This window comes from Nestor notabilis, unplaced genomic scaffold, assembly GCF_000696875.1.
Source record: "Nestor notabilis isolate BGI_N333 unplaced genomic scaffold, ASM69687v1 scaffold25094, whole genome shotgun sequence".
Taxonomy (NCBI): domain Eukaryota; kingdom Metazoa; phylum Chordata; class Aves; order Psittaciformes; family Psittacidae; genus Nestor; species Nestor notabilis.
The window spans coordinates 7,817-26,794 of record NW_009927241.1 but is presented as its reverse complement, the minus strand read 5'-3'; the positions used below and the strand labels follow the sequence as shown (position 1 = coordinate 26,794).

Sequence of the window (18,978 nt, the reverse complement as noted above, 5' to 3'; positions counted from 1 at the left end):
CTGGCCCAGTATCCCATCTCTGACAGTGGCTACAAACAGAAGCACTCTCCCTCCCTCCAGCTGTGTTCAACTCACACTGAGCCAGATGCAGGTTCTGTACACTGAGACATTCTCAAGGGGTTTCTCTTCCATGGATTTTCCTGGAACCTGCACAGACTCTCAGCATTCACAATGTTACATGGCAAGGAATTCCCCAGTTTAACTGCAGACTGTATGAAGAACCACTGTTTTCCTTTGCTTTGAACCCAGCTCTTGCTCTCTTCACCTATTTCTTTGACTGGAAAAGACAGTAAACAATCAATTCCTGTCCATCCTTTTCAGCAGCACTCTGAATTAACACCACATTATTATCTGCTTATTACATATGGTACTTAGAGACCTTTTAGTACAGGGCACTGTGTGAAGATAAGGCTGAATAATCATCATTTTGCTGCAGTGCTTCCAGTCCAAGCAGAGGGGGTAGGTAAAGGGCAGAAGCCAAGTGTATTACAGGGGGTCAGTGTGAGCAGCCCATTCTCGTCACTGGCCTCTTTCTAAAGTTGCCTTTTTCTTTTGCAGGCAGCCCAGCTGGAAAATGCAGTGGTGAATCTCAAGCAATTTTCCTCTTCTCCTGAAGGAGAAGTGGGTTCTGAGCACAATGCAGCAGCCAGTGGCTGGTGACAGGAGCACAGCCGTTCCCTCGCTGCATCCACTGAAGGCCAGACTTGCTGCTGACTCGTACTGTGCACACCGTCTCATCGACGATCCTGAGTGGTCCCTTGCCACTGTCCCCTGCCTCACTGAGCTCTGCCTCCAGCACATCGTTCACAATTTTGAAAGTAAGTGGAAGCATGTTTCCCCTGGGACACATGGAGAGAAAGCATCAGTCCTGGGGAGCAGAGGGTCAACAAGGCAGGCAGATGCATCTGAAGGGAAGAGTGTGGTACCCAGCCCTGCCAAAGGAACAGATGGGGAGAAATATCCCCTTGGGCAGCTAGTTAAACAAACTGTTTAGTTGCTAAGTATATACTTGTACACTCCAGGGATGGCTGTAGTCCTCTGGGCTGCTATCCAGGATGTGACTCTGCCCTAACCTTGTCCTATCATCTTCATTGCGCGCTCTGCTGGACTCACTTACCTCAACCATGGCCAGGGCCATGGAGTCACTGTTTCCTTCTCTTGATTCATGCATGTGTTATGGTAGCACTTGAGGATGGAGCCCCATTGTGCTGAGTGCTGTACAAAGAGGTGGAGAATTGGTCCCTGCTCAGAGGAGCTACCAGCTCAGAATATGTATTGTGCTCATGGTCTCAGACCTTCTCCATGGCTTTTGGTGGTGATATGACAAGTTACATCCTCAGGCAGGGAATGTGCTTTTGAAGCAGGTGGACTGATGAAACATAGCAAAATAGAAAAAGGATATCTTATCTGGGAACAGACTGGGAGGTGGGGAAGGAATGGCCTATATGTCTTTTTGGCAGACTTGGTGACATGGCAGCAAAGACCAAAGATAGGTCTAAGGCTGTGTCCACACTGGGACTGTAAGACAGTACAAAGGAGCTCAGTGCTGCCTTAAACCAGGAGCTGATGATACCTGGGGGCCTGAGCTGCGACACCATTGCAGTCCTATCAGTCTGGTCAGTCGGTCCAATGTCAAATGGATTGGACCTATTTTGTGTGTACATAAAAGCAGTGTGCTTGGTGTCTCGGGGACCCTCATGCCATTACCTGAGCTGTGCAGTTGCATCTTGCCCACTGCTGTGGCCTGAGTGAGCCCAAGTGAAGCCAGCCCAGTTCTGCCCATGCATCTCTTCTCTCTGTCATGGGACTTTGCAGAGAAGGTCACTGCAGTGCCAGCTGTAGCACACTGGAGAATAGGCTCCGGGAAGAGGCTGAGGTAAAACTCTGGGTGTCTTCAGAAGGAAATGCCACAGAGACAATGGAAATACAAAGCTAACCCCACTTTGTGTCTCAAATCTGATTTCCCATGTGCAAATAGAAATCATCCCCTGATTATTTCTATTACTCGGCACTGCTGTTTACATGTCACCAAGCATTCACGGTGTGAGTACATACAGCTTTTCTGTGGCATTTCTTACCACAAAAACTTCCACCACACAGAAGCCAGCTAAGACTTAGGGCGAGCATTGGGAAAGAGACCAAGGGGAGAAAGCTCCTGGGAAAAGAGTACTTTTAGTTGAACAAGGTGGACCTAAAAGCTAAGAGCATGTCTCAGTGGAAAGGAACAGGAATCAATCTGGGGTCAGACACCTGAGTTAAAATTGAAAGGCACATGGACTTTCATCAGGAGCACACAGTTGTTCTCAAATATCGTCCTTCAATATGCTTAGAAACCAAAGGGAGCAAGTTCAGCAAATGGCAAGCCAAGAGCTCTCATCACTGTAAGGCTTAACTAACTCTCTTGGGAGCAGAAGCCCTGCTCAGAATATAAACTGCATTCAAACTGAATTTAAACTGGGAGATAAGTTTCTGATGCAGTTTCCAAATATTACGGAGTAAACCCAATTATGCTGATGTTTACTGTAAAAGTTAGAAATCCTGCACAGAACTGTAGGACGTGAATCCTACATGTTCCTGCCAGCTTTGCTCCCTGCACCAGTCACTGGCAACTGAGAAGACAGACAGCACCAGCAGAGGGGAGGGCATGGGCACACAGCTGAGGGGAGGGCAGAACCACAGTGCCAGCCGTGGTTCCTACAGCCCTGACTAACCTCTCCTTCTATTCATCCTCTCTAGAGAACCCTATCTTGGACCGTCTTCCGCCTGAACACCAAAGGAAGGTACTAGACAGGCTCCCAACTGGCCTTCCACTCGCTGTCACTGCCAACCTCATAAGTGATGAGGACTACTGGAAGAGGTGCTGCACCAAGCGCTGGCAAGTGTGTGACATCTCCAACTATGGAGGCAGCTGGAAACGGATGTTCTTTGAACGTCACGTGGAGAACATCCTGAAATGTTTCATCCCTAACACCACAGACCCCAACCAGGTCCTAGAGCTCATCCCGCTCTGCAAAGACTATGTTCAGAAACTGGAGGTTGACCAGTTCCTGCCACCATTGGAGGTGGATCAAAATGAGGAGAGGGATGACCTCTCTAAGGCAGAGAGGGATACGGAATTCAGCGAGGTCTCTGTGCACCACTATGACCTGAGAGTCCTCGTTACTGCTCTCCCTCACCTTGAAGAGCTTCATCTCGCTTACGGTGTGAAGGACTGTGGCATGAACTTCGAGTGGAACCTCTTTAATTTCACCTACCAGGACTGCTGCAATCTGGCTGTTGCCGTGAAGATGTGCCAGAATTTGAAAGTAACGTACCCCAAGCCAAAACCTTCCTCCCTCAGCTAGATCTTCAAATTGCTTGGGGATAGAAACCCAGGGACCATTTTTACTTGCTGGCAGCACCCTTCCTTTTGCAAGTTGCAGTCTGGCTGAGTGCAGAGATGTTAACTTGCTGGCCTAGTGCCGAGTACCTTGTTCTGCATATGTCCTTGTTAGAACAGGTTGTTAGAGGGTCGGTGAGAAAAATACTCACTCCCACAAAACATGTTCCCTGTAGCACAAGAGAAAGCAACGCTCCTGTTTTAAGTCCTCACATAGTTCTGGGAAGGAGGAGAGGAGAAGCACAGAGAGTATTTCATTGGGAGTTTTTGGTAGTTATGCTCAGTAAATATGTATCAACATGCCCCAGAAGAGCAGAGACCCCCAAGAACAGCAGGGGGTAATACTTGCGTTTGCCTTAGGGTGATGAGGGGTTTTCCGTCTGGGCAGTAACACCATCTTCAGTTCTGTGGCAACTGCAGTGCAGATACTTGGCCCCTCCGAGCCACCAGCAGTCTTTGCTGGCCAGAGTGCAGCCAGGGCGAGCTGGCTGGATGGCATGGATTGGCATGCTTTGGGAAATATTTGTCTGCTTGGCTTCCAGAAGAGAAATTACCTCTCCTGTGGTGAGGTGTCCTGGCCATGCAGGACATTGCCCTTCACAGAGAGCACTGTGGTTACCACGGGTGCAGGTGTTCGTTTCAGACACTGTTCAGTTGTTGAGTTTTGCTGTTATTGTCTGCAGATGTTTTGGCAGCTTTATCTCATTTTAATTTAGCCCCTGTGTTAGCAATCGCACAGAGTCAGAAGAGAAGTACAGGCATTTCCAAGAGACGAACCATTTCTCCCTAGAACAGGCATGGGACATAAGTGGCATACCCTGTCTGCTGAAAATACCTGGCCATTCTAAAAGCAACTACTTGAGCCTCCTGGCTAAAGGTGTCTTGCGTGAAGGGAGACAAATCCTGTCTGGTGGACCATAGGCTTAACTCTTTTGAGGTCTTGTACAAAGCTCAATCCAAAGCACTGGATGTTTTAGCATCCCTGTCTTTTATCCCCACAGGTTTTCAAGCTGACGCAAAGCAAAGTGGATGATGACAAGACCAGGCTTCTGGTCCATAACTTGCTGGATCACCCCTGCCTGGTGGAGCTGAACTTGTCCCACAATCTCATCAGGGACAAGGGGGCACGAGCTATTGCCAAGTTGATCAAACACAGCAGATTAGAAACCCTCGACCTGTGTAACAACCAGATCCATGACCTGGGGGCTCAGGCTCTTGCTCAAGCCTTGGCTGAGAGCTCCACCCTGACCTCCCTGAACCTGCGTCTCAACTGTGTGGAGGACAAAGGCGGGGAGGCCATTGGCCGTGCCCTGCTGACCAACACCACCCTGAAGTCTCTCCATCTGGGAAGCAATAAGCTGTCAGAGCCAACCGCTGCACTTTTCTCCCAGGTCCTGGCTCAGAACACCACCGTGACGAGTATCAACTTCTCATGCAACCACCTGGGGCTGGTAAGAGAAATCCCTTCTCCCTGCAGTTTTTGAGCCTGTGTGGTGGTCTTGCAAAGCAGAGGCTCAGCCCTGCCGTGCCTCAAAGCCACAGAGGCAAATGCATCCCTCGCTTTGCAATCTTGCTGCGATAACAATCGCTTGAGAGCAGATAAAGAGATTCTAGCAGATGGCAGGAAGGAGAAGGGTATCTTCCATGCACACACATGCATTTATCTCAGTGAGCTTGTTCACAGGGCTGAATCTAGCTTCCAGACATTGGGTTTTGGGCAGAGAAGGATTTTCCTTCAGGAAACTGAAAACCAGGGAGTATGCCTGGGAAAAATCACAGCCGCTTCACACATGTGGGAGTAGATAATGATAGGTGGTATGAGACAAGGGACTAATGCATAGCCTCTGTGCTTTGGATCTGCTGTGCCATCTGTCAGTTAGTAGCACAGAGATAGTATCACCCAGAATCTCCTGTCCATCATGCACTTAGAGGGGACTGTTAGAAAATTGGCTCAGTTGTTGAGCTCTTTTAACTCACCCTGCAGCTCTGGAATGGTGTGCTAGGTCAAAAGTGCCACATTTGGGTGCTTGTAAGTGGCTCCTAAAACACAGGCTTACATTTTCAAGACAGAGTAGCATCCACAGATCTTACCACATCCCTAAAAGCTGCAGTATGCAACATGCCCACAAAGCAGACTACTTCTACTGATTAAAAAGAGCTTTAGAAATCTGAACCTAGACAGCCAAATGCAATCATGCTGGCTTTTAAACTTTCTGCACTGCCTCTATTTTTCTCACTGTCACAATAAAGAGACAGCAAGACCAGCTGTCCCTGCTGGCAGGAATATTGGCATCAATGTGTTTGACAACGGTTTTAAAAGGATTTGATGGCAGAAAACCTTTTGCGAGTTCTGAGTTTCATGATCCTGGATGTGAAAAAACATTTGAGTTTAATGATACAGGGGGGCAAAGGTTGGAAAGGATAGAAGGATTTTTGCTTAGTAAATAATAATGTCTATATTTGGCACCTTCCTTCTGATGAGCTCTCCTGTTACCCATTTGTGAAGCTCCACAGCAGCCCGACAAGTGGGCTGGTGGTATTATTTTTGGGGAAATGGGTTTTTTTGCTAGAGATGCATCAAATTCTGACCTCTGTACCCCATTAAAAAGAGACTCCTTCCTTACCTGGCAAAAGGTCTAAGAGGTGGGGTGCTGGGATGAGGGGACCACCTGCATGAAGGAGATGGGAACAGGAGATGTATTTGTTAGCTGAAAAAGAATAGCTGTGGGGCAAAAAAGTCAAATTGTCAGTGCTTTAGGTAAGGGAGGGCAATCCCCCAAAGTGAGTGGCCTCTCTAAGGCTACCTACATTGCATTTCTGTCCCATGCAGGCTGGACTTCAGTTGCATGAGACATTCCCCTCATCTCACCAACCAGCCTGCGAAATGGCACCCAGACAGGACACTGCCAGCACTGGGGCTCTCAGCACTGTTGGGATGAGGAGCAGCATGCTAAGCACACTGCCATTTGTGGGGAACAGGGGAGAGGAGAGCCTCCTCTCAGGTTATTGTCTCTAGCTGTGCTATCAACCAGCCTGAGCTTGAGGACTCCTGACATGGTACCCAGAGGGAGTCATTAGCATATGTCATATCACTGAGTGCTGCATAAGGTTATACTCCATCCCTGTACTTCTGCAAGCAACATTTTGGGCTTGGGTGAAGGCCTTCATCCCTTTTGGCACCATCTCTTCCCACTGCCTGCAGCTGAGGTTGCCCTGGGGAGGAGGGAAGGGGAGCAGTACATTTCATTGTTCGATCTCCTTTAACCCACCCTTCTCACCCGTTTGCAGGATGGTGGGAAGCAGATGCTTGAAGGGCTAGCGGGTAACAAAGTTCTGACCGAGTTTGACCTCCGCATGGCAGAGGTGGGCCAGGAGACTGAGTACCTTGTTCACCAGATCCTGTGGGCCAACCGGGAAGCAGCGCGGCTGGAGTCCCTGCAGCAGCCCAGAGAGCAGTGAGCTCTGCAGGTGCACTGTTGGAGACTCTTTACCTCAGAGGCTTGTTTTCATTTGTATTTGTGAGACACACTCAACTCGTGGCTGCTGCCACAGTCTTCTCCAGATCCCCACCATCCAACCACTGACATATTTTCATATAGGACAGACATTACATGTCATGGGACTGTACTGGCATCACAGAAGCAATCTGCCTCTGGAGCCCTCTCTCCCACTGCACCCAAGACTAAATCCCACCTCCTGTGGCATTTCTTATATGCTCCAGCAGCAAGCTTCGATCAGGCAACTGGATGTAGTTCCACCTGCAAAGCAGGTAAGGTGAAGTCTCCACGATCTAAATGGCCTAGTCCAGACCTAACCTTCAAGGCAGGATGCTCTTTTAGGCTTTTTGCTGAGGAGGATGTGAGATGAATAGAGGATAGAGGAATATTGTTTCTTGTTCCTCAGCAGCTTTTTCTGACCTTTGCTCTGCTCAAGGATTTATTCATTTTTATAGCAAAATCTCTCTGGAGCCTCAAATATGGGTGGTGAAAAGTAAAATATATAAATAAATCCAATAAATGATCAGTCTCTCCGCCATGGTTTCCTGCTTTGGGTTGCTATGCCTTTGATCACTGCCAGCCTGCTTTGCAAACAGATGAATTCTTTACAGCTAGAGGTTTAGCCTAACTAGTAGTGCTCTTCTGCACAAGCCTGTCAAAAGAATTTGTATTTTGACCAACTTCAAGCTATAGGGGTCCCTGCAGGACTGCTAACCCACACAGCCCACAGGGTTGGAAAAAGAGCAGCTTCCTTGGCCTTGGAGGAAAACAGCAGCTCCCTTCTGCTCCCTGGGCTGTGGCCACCTGGGGATAGGAGAGGGCACATACCTGACTGCCTCGGTCCTTCAGCCACCCCACTCAGGAGAGGTGAGCAGGGAATTAAGGCTGACCTCCACCCCCTCCCGCATTCTGTGTAACACAGGGGCTTCACACGTCTCCCAGCACCAGCACTGACAGACCCACTGCTGGCAGCCACATCAGTGAATCATCCGAAACTTTTATTACACCGATTTGGTTTACAATCTTTGTACTTTGATATTTCCAACAAAAAAGGCAACATTGTGATATACTGTTCGTACATATATAGAGAGACAGACAGAGCTAGATCATATTGACAGAGTTGAAAAGTAAAAACTGTTTCCCAGTGTTCACAAAAGAATTTGACACGTACCCGCTTCTGCCTTGCTCTGCCTGATGGATACAGACGCCCGTAGTGCCGCTGGCCCCCTGCCGACAGGAACTTTACCTGTGCCATGTCATGTCCTTATAGATCAGAAAGGATGGAGTGTGAGGCTGTTCCCAGCAGTGGCGGCCACTCCAGGGGTGCTGACAGGGCTCAGCTGCAAGCCCTCACAGGCCTGCGTAGTTCCCATGGATGTTCCATGGGCTCTGTCCACACGAAACCATAGCCAGCAGCCGCAGCTGTGAAACCTCCCTACCCGGGCGCCTCCCACACCTTGATTCCCATCCTCGAGACCGAGGTATTGAATAGATTTATTTCTTTTTATTTGCATTTACAAAATATTTCCACTGAATGACACACCTGAATGAGATGAGAACTCGTGTTCAGAAACAGCAGAAAAGACCCAGGTTGGCATCAGGCTGATGAAGGAACAGCTCCAGCAGCGAGGGTGGGGGCTTAATGGAGGTGGCCTGATCCTAGGCAAGCCTGCCTGTAGCTCCAAGTACAGGGCTGCATCTGGTCAGCCAGTTGTGCAATGAAAGCTCGTGCTGTGAGGGCAGCAATGAGATCTCTCAGCCATGCTAGCAGACACAGGAGGCGAACTGGCTGCCAGAGCCAGTGAGGAACAGGGATGGAGAGAAAAGGGCTTGGGAAAACGTATCATCACCACAACAACTGTTGACTTGCTTTCCAAGGATACTCACATCTCCTTTTCCTGCAAACAGCCAAGGCTGTCAGCTCCCTCCAAACCTGTTCCTGGACACCCCTTTGCCTTCCATCCCATCAATCTCCTAGGCAAACAGAAAAGCCCAAACCAAGCAGGATACACCACTTGCTCACACCAACACCCTGCTATTTGCCAGTCTGCAAGGGTTGAAACTACTTCAAATGCCATACATGTTGGTAAAAATTAAAGTCCTGACAGCAACAGCAGATGGCCTGAGTGTGAACACTCCTGTCATTGGTGGGTCACTTGTCAGCTCCAGGTCTGGTTACCGTGAGGTGGGAGTGCCATGCAGAGCGGTAACCAGCAGGTCACTCTGTGCTGGGAAGGGCCAGTATGAATCTTTCAGCTCTTCCATGAGATCCATCCCCAAGGAGTGCTGCAGTGCTTTGAGGAGGGGGTCAGCTGTGAGCCTCCATCTGAGGAGGGAACAACCTCAGCACTTTGCCTGTGAGCTGGTCTTCTCTCCCTTGCACCAATGCTGTGTTAGTAGCACTCAGCGGCAGCAGAGGGCCCCCAGCCAAGCTGGGAGCAGCCCCTTGCCCATGTGCCGCAGAGGTGGGGAGAGACAGAGGGTGGCTGGGAAGTAAAGCAGGGGAAATACACAAGGGCTTGCACTTGGACTATGCCAGTGGGTGCCCACTGGGCCGGAGCAGGGGTGTCCGGCTGGCTCCCTCCCGCAGCAGATGGCAAGCTCTGCTTCTGCTGCTCCGAGCACAGCACACGCAGCAGCAGGAGCCCATGGCTGGCTTCCCAAGCCTGGCGGCTTCTGCCTCACAGCGACCCAGGCATCGATTTGCAAGGTGTCATGCTGGCATATGCTGTAAACAGGATGGCAGGTTGATTTCAAGCACCAACTAGGGGTGGAGGAGCAGGCTGCCATGGGGATGGGCATAGGCTGTGCATGGAAATGGTTGCTGCGTTCAGCCTCCCTTTGTTCCCCCAGAGCTGGATTTGTCCACGCTGAGCTGCTGTCCCATTTACCTGCTGCTGCTGAACTTCAGTCCCATTTACCTGCTGCTGCTGAACTTCTGTCCCATGTACCTGCTGGCCCCCTGACAGCCAGCCAGGGTGCTCGAGGCTAGGGCTCAACAGCAGGGGGTGAAAAGACAACTGACACAAGCCCTCGGGGTCACTGGGGATACACAGCTTCATTCCGTCAGCACCTACAGTATTTGTGCCCTGTGTGCAGCAGCATCCCTCAAAACTCTCATCTCCAGCTAGTCCCGGCTGGGGCTCACACACTGCCCTGAAGACAGGGCACTTTTGGCTAACCTAGACGCCCTTCTGCTTCTTCCTTCCATTGCAGTGAAGAGGGATGAAGCCCGAGCAGCGCAGAGCCAAGCCTTGTATTGGCTTCCCTAGGTGGAGCGGACGGCTCAGAAATGAAGCGTGCCTTCTCCCTACAGGCTACGCCTGAAATAGCCAAGCCTGTCAGATCCCTGTCCCTGGCTGTGATGGATTGGCCTCTCTAAGGCACAAGGCAATTTATTCATTAGTGACATTTACACCTTGTGGCTGCATTAGCCATTGCTGTTTGGTGACACGTGCTCAAGCTGTCAGTGCTGGGCTCGGAGGCAGCATCGCTGCTCTGACAATACAGCAAGGCTTGGTCTGGGCACCTCAGCTTGGAAATGCCTCCTGCCTGTCTCCCTGGCCTAGAGCGTGCTCAGCCTGCTCGGAAAGCCCGCTTTATTCCTCGGCGTCTCCATCAAATGCCCTACTCTCTCTATCTCCCCTACCCTCCCTGCCTCGCAGCACCACTGCTCCAGCAGAGCAGCCTTCAGCCCTGCCTTTTGCAGCTGTTCTTCAACATCTTCTCCTCTCCCCATGTCTTGCTGAGCATTCACATACTATTTTGCCCTCCTCAGCTAGCTCCTCCATCAGCTGTGCCTTGTTCAGCCCACAGCAAAGCTGCCCTTAGTCCCAGCAAAGAAGTAGAGCCTGTGTTTGAAAACTCACCCAGAAGACACACTGTCCCCTGGTCCCACACTGCCACAACAGCTCATATGCCTCTTCTGCCAAGAGACAGCATCAGAAACCTGGAGACCACCAAAATGTCAAGGCCTTCTGTTTTCTACCTTTAGTCTGTTGAATTTACCCTGTCTACAAAGGCTCAGAGAAGTGCTGTGAAATTCTCTGGGAGAGCATAAAGTGATGCCAGGGTGTGCTGCCTCTCCACCAGGAGCATTGTTGGGAGGCTGTAGGCAGGCAAACCTACAGGTCATGGTGAGGTCTGGCCACCAGCATGCCTGAGATCATCACACATCCACTGGCATTTAACACCTGCCCACGGTGCTAGCACAGAAAAGACCAAAATGATGCAAATGCACAGCCTTGGAGGAGTTCAGGGGAGGGGGTGCTCTGGCTCCTCAGAGGAATAACAGTTTGCACATCAGGTTTGGGAGGGTGGGAAGAGCTGGACAGTGTTGGACAGGGAGCAGATCCAGCAGCTCTCCCGTTTCCGGCAGCAAGGGATTAGCTTGTTCTCAAACACAGCTTGCTCCATGCTTTTATCCCTGTTCCCTGCCACTCGCTGCAGCAAATGTGACACTTCACACCATCTCCTCACAAAAACCAGGTCAGGAGTTTCCTCTCATGAGGAACAAGCAATGCTCTGTCACCCTGCAAAGCTCTTGCTGCAAGGACGGATGGGTGACACCAGATCACAGCCACAAACAACACCAACCCTCTGCAGGGCTGGGGGTTCTGGATGTGCACACAAGCATGCAGAAGCCCACGCTGCTACACACAAACGCCTGGGTGGGCAGCCAGGTCATACCTCCAGGGGCAGAGGAAGCCTTTAAACTCCAGCCTTCATTCCTTATCACCCTATCCCACTGTGGAGCAACAGGGCCACCATCCTAATCTTCCTTGAGCATTTCTTCTCCTGGTACCAGCACTGCACATGCCTAACAGAGCTGGCTGGAGTGTTTAAACCCACCTCATCATCAAAAATCTATTTTTTTTTTCAGCAAGGAACAGCAACCTGGAACACTTCTCACCACCGTTAAGGCCTTTTGGTCTCACATCAGTTTTAAAAAGCTGCTGGCATTTCCAAAGTGAAATGCTGTTATTTTGGGCTCTACTTGTCACCGCTTTTCCCCAGACTGCTGAATGGTGCTGTGCACGCTGCTTGGTCAGACACACAATTACTTTCCTTTCCCTCTGCTCGGCCCCTGGGGGCAGGCTCACCCTGGGAGGGAAGGTGCAGCACAGAGCCCACCAGCCTCTAGCGTGGCTGAGCAGGAGGTGACGCCTGCTTTCAGCCGATCCTCTCTCTGCAGTTGCTTCTGGAGACACATATAGACTCAGGCTTGGGCTTTTCCAAACGTTTTCAGCCTGACTGGTTCATGGAGTGCCCTTCAAAATCCAAATTCATGGCACGGCAGCTGACAGCGCTGCTAATGGACATTGGGACCATGGGACTGATACAAAATACTAAGTCATCTCACCACATTCTAGCTAGGCTTTTTCTTTCATTAATGTGAGTAGCTAAGATCACAGAAGCAGCTTGTGCTGATGGAGAGTGAAAGAACCTCATGTGTCTGTGTGTGAAGTTACTCTGCTCTACAAAATCTGCTAAATTATAACCACAGTAAGGGATCCATCCATTCCCGAAGTTCAAAGGACCAGGGAGGGTTCAGGATGGGCACCAACTTCTCACAAGCTTAATTTTCCCAAATGAAGTTATCAAAACCAAAACAAATGAACAAAAAGGCCCAACAAAAACAGTCTTCCTTGGTTGGGGGGGAGGAATAAAACCCACTTAGCTTTCCAGCAGCCACTGTGCTTATTCTCAGTGCTGGATGGTCATGCTGCACATTGCAATGGGCTCCTGAAAACTTGGCAGCTTCTGGAAGTGTTGCATAGGTGGATGATGTACCTCTTAGTAGAGCCTGTCTATGAGCTGCAGGAAGAGGAGCTTGCTGACCTCCACAAGAAACTGTCCCTCCCCCAGGACAGACAGACGAGGTGAGGAGGGAAGGAGGAAGGGGACGCCATGGGTCTTGCAGGTTCAGTTCTGTCCTTAGGACCTCTTTTCCCTCCTATGAGGAAAGGCTGTAGTCCTGTGGGAGAAGGCTCCTCTCCCAGTGTGGTGGAGGTTAATCTGCTTGTTATCTTGCTTTTGAGGGAGTTGACGAGATCACATCCATGGGCATAACGTTTCCCTTGGCAGAGCAGCTGTGATGGAGGCAGTAGAGCAGAACAATTCAACCTACTGCTTGCAGAGATAGTATATATTCAACGTTCATCCATGTTGGCCAAGTCCCAACATGAACTTTGTGCATTAAAGCAATACTGTGACAGATCAATTTGTCTGGATTCAAGGACACACCACTACGAGGAGCTGCTAAGTCAAGCTCACACTGGTACAGCACCACCAGCTTCAATAAAACTAAACTGGTAATGAACATAGCCCATTAATTTCTACCTGAAATGTGACTAAGTACCTTTTCCCTTTTTCCAGAATGCCCACGGGGAAAAGAGCCTAAGGCAGGCTCAACCCCAAGACCCACTGGGCTACGAACCAGCCTTTGGTCCCCACATGTACCTGGCTCGGTGGAAACTCCAGGCCCATGTACATCAGAGGAGGCAGCATTACCAAACAGAGTTAATACCTAAACCATCTTCCGTTTTGGAGATGATCTGAATCCAGATCATATTCATACAGACCTTATTCTAACCACTGAATATGAATGAAACATGATTAGAAGCACATATCACAAATTGAGACTTATAGCTCTTTGGTAACACAACTTCTTAGTGGTATTAGTATTTCAGACCCATGTCCTACAGCTACTGTAGCAGAGTAGGAGCACATTGCAGCAAAGCTGTACCCTGCTAAAAGTAAGGCAGCACTATGGCGGTATCAGACAGCAGTACTGAAGCCATGGCTGGAAAGGCTGGAGGGAGAGCTTAAAAGATATTATTCTTCCCACAGGCTAATCAGCAAGCACTGTTTTAACGACACTGGATGCTACCTAACTTTCTTAAACTTCCATTAATAAACCTCTTCCTGCAGTCCCCTCCCCATGGGCACCCATCAGAGGTACTGAACAGCTCTGCGGCCTCTTGAGTGGAGACACAACAAAGAAGGCAGGGTTAGGCTGGGTCTCCAACATGTGCATTTTATGGGGAGCAGAAAGGGAGGGGGGATGTGCTTGTTTGACGTCAGAAAACCAGCAGCAATAGCACTAATCCTGAGAATTTGCCTAGCGCGTGATTCTGAAAGGCCTAGCCTTGGCCATAAGCTGAGATTCCCCCTCCCCGTCCTAACAAATGCCCCTACAGTTGCTCAACCCAAAAGCCCTCTCTGAAATCTCCCTCCTTGGTGTGGTCTGCATGATGTGCAGTGGGGCTCAAGAGGTACCACCAGCCTTGCTGGTGTCACTGCCTGGTTCTGCACAGGCAAAGTGCTAGGCACTATCTTGGAAGCATCCAGTGTGTGCTGAAAGATGGATAAATGGGTGGTGATGTGTCCTGAACATCAGCTAATCTAGAGCTTCTCGCATACTCAATCTCTTTCTCTTGTTGAGGAAAGCTGGAGAGTACCCAACAAGTATACTGACAGCAACAGGGAACACCAAATAGTACAAACTTTCTATCCAGCCATGCAGCAGAAAGGACTATCTCTCTTCTAGCGCCATGAAGGGCCAGGAAGAGGATCTGTCTCTGGAAAAGTATGTGAGGAAAGCCTGCTGACAAGTGCAATGCTGAGCCTGACTGTCGGCTCATGGAAAGTTGCAATGGGTGAATGACCCAGCTTTCACCTTCCCAGAGGGTGATGCTGGCTGTCCTGCTTTCCTTGCAAAAGGGGCCAGCAGTTCTGTGTACTTTGCTAACTTTGAAGGGATCTTCTGCACAAGAAATGAGGACACAGCCACTCTGACAGACCAAGGCATGGCTTGCACCTTTGGTCCTCTCCTCTTGCCCAGGCCAGGCTCAGAGCAGGAAGGACAGACTTGCTACACTTCTGCACCACCATGCAAGCCAAGGTTTGCCCCATTTGATCCTGGCAGAAAAAATACCCTGGGATTGGTGAAGGGAAGGCAGCAGAGACCAGATAACACCTGCCTGTGACAGGAAGGCCATGGAGAAAAGAAGCAGAGCCAATTAGACTCGCCAGTCAATGAAGGATAAGTAATGGGATTAGGATACAGCAGGGAGGATTCAGGTTAGATGTAAGGGAGCAGGCTATCATGAGAGGAGCAGACTGGGCCATCGAATGAGCTGCCAAAGGAATCGTCATCACCACACAGACACAGAGGAAAGCAGACACAAGTCTGCAAGAAGAGCAGACGCCCGAGTGCTGCTCAGCCTGGAGCTGCAGCGGGTGGAAGTCTGTATGCTGAGGAGATGGGACCAGTCCACCATGAGGCTGTGCACCAGAACAGGGACACACCATCCTGGGATATCTGTGCTAATAACCTGTACTGCAAGGAGAATTCAATCAGCTGCCCTTTCCCCAGAGCACAGTGGTCCCTCACCAGCACTTAGGAGGAAACCTATACATGCACACCCATTCTGCTGGCTCCGTCAGCTGTCTGCCATGAGCTTCCCTGTCTGGCTAGACATGCTCCCTGCTGGCAGGGAGAAGGAGAAAGAGCACAACCCCAGTTTCAGCCTGTTCTCTTCAGCTCCACCACTTCTTTGCCAAGCCACCATACAGCTCCCATCCCTCCTGCCCGGTCCTGCTCCAAAGCATGCCATCCCCCTTTCCTGAGCCTGGCAAGAATGGAGCAGGCTGCACCGGGATGGGTAGTTCCACCATGTTCAGTGGAGTAGCAAGAATATGAGGAAGGGGATCTCTGAGCAATCCTGGCGTGCAGTGGGCAGCACTGACTAGAGAGGTCCCACTTCTCAGGATGCTGCAGGTCAGGGACAGCCACAGACCATGGCACTGGGACTACATCTGGCACCATGTGCATGGGGAAGGTGTTCCACAACAGGAAGACCCTGCATGGATCCTGCTGGCCAGAGCAGCAGCTGTGCCTCAAAGATACATGTGTCCACCTGGATAGACCACCTCCAGAATAAGATTTCCTGGGTGAAAACGGGGCCAGAGGAACAAGTTGAAGAAATCTCATGAAAAGGCCCAGAAAGAGCCAAGGACAAGGTGCCTGAAAGCAGAACTCTGCTGCAGGTGCTAAAGGACAGGGGCAGAGAGACCCTACTAATCTGTTAGTATTCAGAGGACTGTCTTTGCCCCAGGGAGCTAAAAGGCCTGCCAAATCTTAGATATATCCATCTGTCCAAGGCACCTTGGAGGCTGGAGATTGAAAGATGAGCCACCACAGCCTAATTTAAGCAATGTGTAGGAGATTTCAAAGAGAACATGCTGGGAAGGACAAGTGGACCACATTCCTCACTAATGACCCATTGCAGCTCCACTGACTGAACCTCTCCTGACTCACTGGGACATGCAAGCACACACCATTATATACCCAGAGTCACGAGGACCCTCAGCATTGGCCCTGGCTTACGTAAAGCCCCTGGAGAGAGAAGCACAAGTGCACAGCAAACCCAATGTCATCACTAAACAAGAAAACCCTCAGGGGCTGCAGCCACTTTCATCCAGTCTGGACCTGTGCAAATAATAACGAGAGCAAAATGCAGACAGAGCAATGCGCCCACACCAGAGACCTTCTGCTCCTCTGTTCTCAAAGGGACCCTTTTCTTTAAGCCAACATGATCCAGGTCTGCTAGTGAGTAAGGGCAGACGACAAGACTGAATCATAACGGAGTGAGATTTTAAAGGACTTTCTGTTCAAACCATTGTCATTTGGAGTCTAGCATTTGAGGTCCAGGAGGACAAGCTGACTTGAAAGGCAAGAGGCACTGACCAGGACACACAAGGCACAAAGAGCAGAAGAACAGACTGCTTGGGGGGCAAAGCCAAGCAGACCCTTACAACGCCTGCAAGCACTGACTGCTCCAGGCTTGTCAGTAAGACATGATCTTCAAAAGAGGACTGATGTGGTGGCAGGGTGTGTTTGCTGTCTCCCCAAGATATAGGAGGTGAAGAAGTACAGCAGCATGACTGAAGAGAACATTAACAGTTAGCAGGACTAAATATAATGCCTCAGTTTGCTGTTACATCTTACCCTTTTGCAATGGCTGCAGAGGCAGATTACCAAGCCCTGGTCCATCAGAATGCCCAGCTGCTGATGGACTTGTGGTTGTCACTTGCTCTCAGCCCTTGTTTGCCCCAGCCGATGAGGGAAACGTGGTGAGGCTGAGGAGCAGTGCTGACTGATTTGGCATGCACTCCCACAGAGAGCTGACTGAAAAGGAGACAGCTTTTCTGAGAACAGTGACACAAGGGAACCGGGGATGTGTTGATGGAAAAGGAAAAGCTGGTGCCCGCATGCTGCTGCCACTCATGCAGCTTCAGTGACATGAAGGCTCCTTGCCCAATGTCACCAAGATCCTTTCCACTAGGATAGAAGTGGCAGCACAAAGCTCAGAGCAAGCCAACCTGCCCTGACAAGAGCAGGGCAGAGGAACTCAGGGGATAATGGGCTACCTCACTTGTCACAGCCTGACCTCTCTGCAAACATCTCTATAGTGCAAACTGCTTGGTTTTAAGCAGGTTCTGCTCTGACATATCCCTAGCCTGTTCTGCAGAGCATCTCTCATGGCAGATACTTCCCTGTCTCCCACCTGTGGGTCCTGCACCCACAGGTGGGGCCCCACAGAAAGAGAATCTCTTTGCTCCTCAATTCCCCAGCCCAGGTTCCCAATGCTCCAGCATGCTTTTGCATTTCCCTTTTCCAGCCCCTCAGAGCTCCCTGCCAAAACCAGGCAGGCAGGAGCCTGCAGCTCAGAGTCTGCAGTCAGAGCCCATCCTGATCTCATGCAAAAGTCACTCTTACAGACACACACCAACCTGCTGCTCTATTATCAATACGTGAATTGCAGCTGAACCTACCAGAGCCTTCCTTGATGCTTGTCGGAACCAATTAGGACTCACTTCAAAGCCAGGAAGGAACCTCAGCCACTTGACGTGCCACTTATTACCACGATGCCTGTCCCAGTGCCATCCTCTCCCCATTCCCCAGCTCAGCGGGGGCCTCCCATTTTCTCTTTCCAGCTGAGCTCTCCTCCAGCAAGCAGATCAGAAGCGCCGCCGATCTCCACTCCATCTGGGTTCACACATTCATCCCTTCCCTGGTGCTGCCTGCCTGCTGTAATCCCAAAGAGAAAGCCCTTTACCTAGGGGATGCTGACTCTCAGAGCTGGCGTGCTGAAGCTTCCTAAGGAGCTGAGCCTGGGATCCTCTGGAGGCGGTGCCATTCCCAGCAGTGAGAACAGAGTAACAGTCGGAGCATGGTCTAAAAAAAAAAGTGGGGAGGGTGGGAATGGTCAGAGGAAGGGGAAGATCTGGATTTGTGGCTTTCAGCCTTTGCTCTAACCTTGCCACTCAGCTCCATGTGCCTGGACGCCCCAGACCTGTAGGCACAGGCAGTGACACACCGCTCCCAAAGAACTTGTTCCCCTGCATCCTGCGAGGGGTGTCACTCCAGCATGGGCAGCGGGGTGGGCAGAGGTGCAGCAGGGCGCTTTCTGGTGGTTGCTAGTTCCTCGGAGCACAAGCCAGCCTGGAGCCAGGGCTGGGAGACAAAGCACCCTCCTCCCTGCATCAGGCGTGTCTTTTTATTCCCCCCTTTGGATCTTGATGCCATGAATTACGGTGTTGGGGTTGGTTTGGGTCCTTTTATTTTTGCATGTGATGGTAGGTCTAGAGTTCTGTGCCATGTCACAGGGCGAGCATCAGCACTCACCCCTCTGGGAGGTCAGGGCTACGGCATGGGGAGCTTTTGCTGGCTGCTGGAGCGAGATGCTCTGTCCGCTCCATCCTGATGTCCTCCTGGGCCATCTGCCTCCCCTGCGCTCCTCTCCTCAAATCCTGCACTGGCTCAAGCCAGGCAATGGACAATGAGATCTCACCGGCCTCTGCTTTCACAGTGAGGTCTCCACGCAGGACCCGTTGCGGTGGAGGTGACGGTGGTCATGGTTCAGGCAGCCTTCGTTGCGGTGCACGATGAGGATGGGGAAGTAAAGGGCGTCCTGGTAAGGAGGGGGGTCTTCCTCCTCCACAGTCACCTGGCTGGAGAGGCGGGTCTGCTCCGTGGGGCAGCTCTGCTCGTTCAGGCTCCCGCTCCGGCTCTGCCAGAGGCAGCTGCGTCGC

General features: G+C 50.8%; 2 protein-coding genes across 2 annotated transcripts in view; one reads left to right on the top strand and one right to left on the bottom strand.

Moving 5' to 3' along the window:
- Positions 1-637: 637 nt before the first annotated feature.
- Positions 638-6,838, top strand: TCTE1 (t-complex-associated-testis-expressed 1). Its single transcript, XM_010013986.1, has 4 exons — positions 638-818; positions 2,737-3,305; positions 4,381-4,830; positions 6,668-6,838. Exons 1-4 carry the CDS (start codon positions 638-640, stop codon positions 6,836-6,838), a joined length of 1,371 nt encoding a protein of 456 aa, XP_010012288.1.
- Positions 6,839-18,749: 11,911 nt separating this feature from the next.
- TMEM151B (transmembrane protein 151B) overlaps positions 18,750-18,978 on the bottom strand; it is a gene marked incomplete at its 5' end in the record, with an annotated part of 1,419 nt that continues 1,190 nt past the window's right edge. Inside the window, one exon of the mRNA XM_010013985.1 lies at positions 18,750-18,978. Coding sequence (XP_010012287.1) covers positions 18,750-18,978 — 229 coding nt within the window.